At 35.0% G+C, this 2,148-nt stretch overlaps 1 protein-coding gene across 1 annotated transcript; it reads right to left on the bottom strand.

Moving 5' to 3' along the window:
- Positions 1–285: 285 nt before the first annotated feature.
- CBG04350 lies at positions 286–1,253 on the bottom strand (the record flags this gene model as incomplete). The annotated part of the gene is made up of 3 exons (XM_045242869.1): positions 286–591; positions 633–808; positions 917–1,253. The coding sequence occupies 3 exons, from the start codon at positions 1,251–1,253 to the stop codon at positions 286–288; spliced, it is 819 nt and encodes a 272-aa protein (XP_045092650.1).
- Positions 1,254–2,148: the final 895 nt, after the last annotated feature.

Raw genomic sequence — 2,148 nt, 5'->3', positions numbered from 1 at the left:
AATTATTTTATCTTTTCTGTCATTTTTATCATTATTTGCCACGCGTTTCTTTTTCCAGCCTTCCAATCTCCGAGTTCTCTGCATTTTTTTATTTTCCAATCTTTATTCAAATCTTTATTCAAATTCAAATCTTTATTCAAATCTGTAATCTTTTTTTCAAACTCCTCTTCAACTTCTCTTTCCTATCATTCCTCCCCTGTGAACCTTCTTTTCTTTTCAAAATAAATAAAACATTGACTCAAAATATCTTTATTAATTTCTTTTAGGACAAACACATTTTAAAATTCAAATCATCATCAAATCATCATTCGGTTCGCATTTCAACTTCTTTTTCATCATATTTGCCCCAGCCGGACAGTTAAAAGCCTCTCCAAATCCTTCAATTTGTTGAAGAAGGAAATTGAGTCGATTTCCATGGGATACCGTATTCTTTGTAGTCTTTTTTTGACACGTGGATTGGATCATAGAATAGAAGAAGAGTTGATCGCCGGTGGCATAATCAAATTCAGGTAATTGCAACTCCTCTGGCTTTTTCGATTTTCGATACTTGTCCCATGCCACTTTCATGCCCATGAAATCCACAAGAATGTTCTGGAAAATAATTTAAAAAAAAATAAATCTACGTTTCATACAGCATCATGACTATGTCCTAGAAGACATTTGCCAAAACTTTTCGTGGCATTTTTTCCCAACGTTTTCAGAATAACCGACATATCGGACGCCACGTCATGACCTCCTTTTCCATACTGGACAGCTGATGGGTAGCTGACATCGAATCGTGGTTGGGTTTTCATAAGAGCGTAGATTTCTGGAAATTACAAATTTTCGATTTTGCCGCCAAAATTTTCCGAAAAAGTTGACCGACTTTCCACTGGAAACTCCTGATTGAAAATCGATCTAGCATGCGTATTCTCACTGATTGTCTTATCGTGAGCAATTGATAAAAGAGCCTCTTGCATATTTTGAGTGTTAAATTGTGTGATGACTTTGTAAAAAGATTGCCTATTATGGATTATGACCCTCTCCAACAAATTGTTCTCCGAGAATCCAATTCCGTGGGATCCAATGTCCGTTTTGAATTTTTCCAACTTTTTGATCATTTGGGCTTTCAATGGTTTATCAAATTTTTTGGATTTGGATATTTGATCTATATATTCTGATCGGATGGAATCGATCAAGTTCGGGATCGCTATGATGTTATCGGGTTGGACGAAATGGTTGATGTAGATGGAGAGAGCGGTACGTGGCATCATGGAGAACGCGATCTGAAAGTACATTAATCTATGCCAATTAAGTAGGATCTTGGCTGATTTAGAACATTCAGTTTACTCCAGTTTTTTATACACTGTAAATTTTAAACTAAATTTTACACTGTAAGTAACTCCAAAATATCTTTTTTAGGACTCTGAAGTTGACTAGGATCTTCGAATTTTCAGACTTTAAGAATTTTGCGATCCTCAGGTCGTTCGGATTCTCAGAATCTTAGAATCTCAGATCTCAGAATTTCAGAATCTCAGAATCTCAGAATCTCAGAATCTCAGAATCTCAGAATCTCAGAATCTCAGAATCTCCAGAATCTCAGAATTTCAGAATCTCAGAATCTCAGAATCTCAGAATCTCAAAATCTCAGAATTTGAGAACTTGAGATCTCCAGAATCTCAGAATTTCAGAATTTCAGAATCTCAGAATCTTTGAATCTCAGAATCCTAGAATCTCAGAATTTCAGAATCTCAGAATCTCAGAATCTCAGAATCTCAAAATCTTAGAATTTGAGAATTTGAGAACTCCAGAATCTCAGAATCTCAGAATCTCAGAATCTCAGAAACTCAAAATCTTAGAATCTCAGAATCTCAAAATCTCAGAATCTCAGAATCTCAAAATCTCAGAATCTCAGAATCTCAGAATTTCAGAATTTCAGAATCTCAGAATCCTAGAATCTCAGAATCTCAGAATCTCAAAATCTTAGAATTTGAGAATTTGAGAACTCCAGAATCTCAGAATCTCAAAATCTCAGAATCTCAGAATCTCAGAATCTCAGAATCTCAGAATCTCAGAATCTCAGAATCTCAGAATATCAGAATCTCAGAATCTCAGAATATCAGAATTTCAGAATCTCAAAATCTTAGAATCTCAGAATCTCAGAATCTC

The sequence above is a fragment of the Caenorhabditis briggsae genome (assembly GCF_000004555.2).
Source record: "Caenorhabditis briggsae complete genome, chrII, whole genome shotgun sequence".
In the NCBI taxonomy this organism is placed as follows: domain Eukaryota; kingdom Metazoa; phylum Nematoda; class Chromadorea; order Rhabditida; family Rhabditidae; genus Caenorhabditis; species Caenorhabditis briggsae.
Note: the sequence above shows the minus strand (reverse complement) of the source record. Positions and strands in the feature narration are given on the sequence as shown.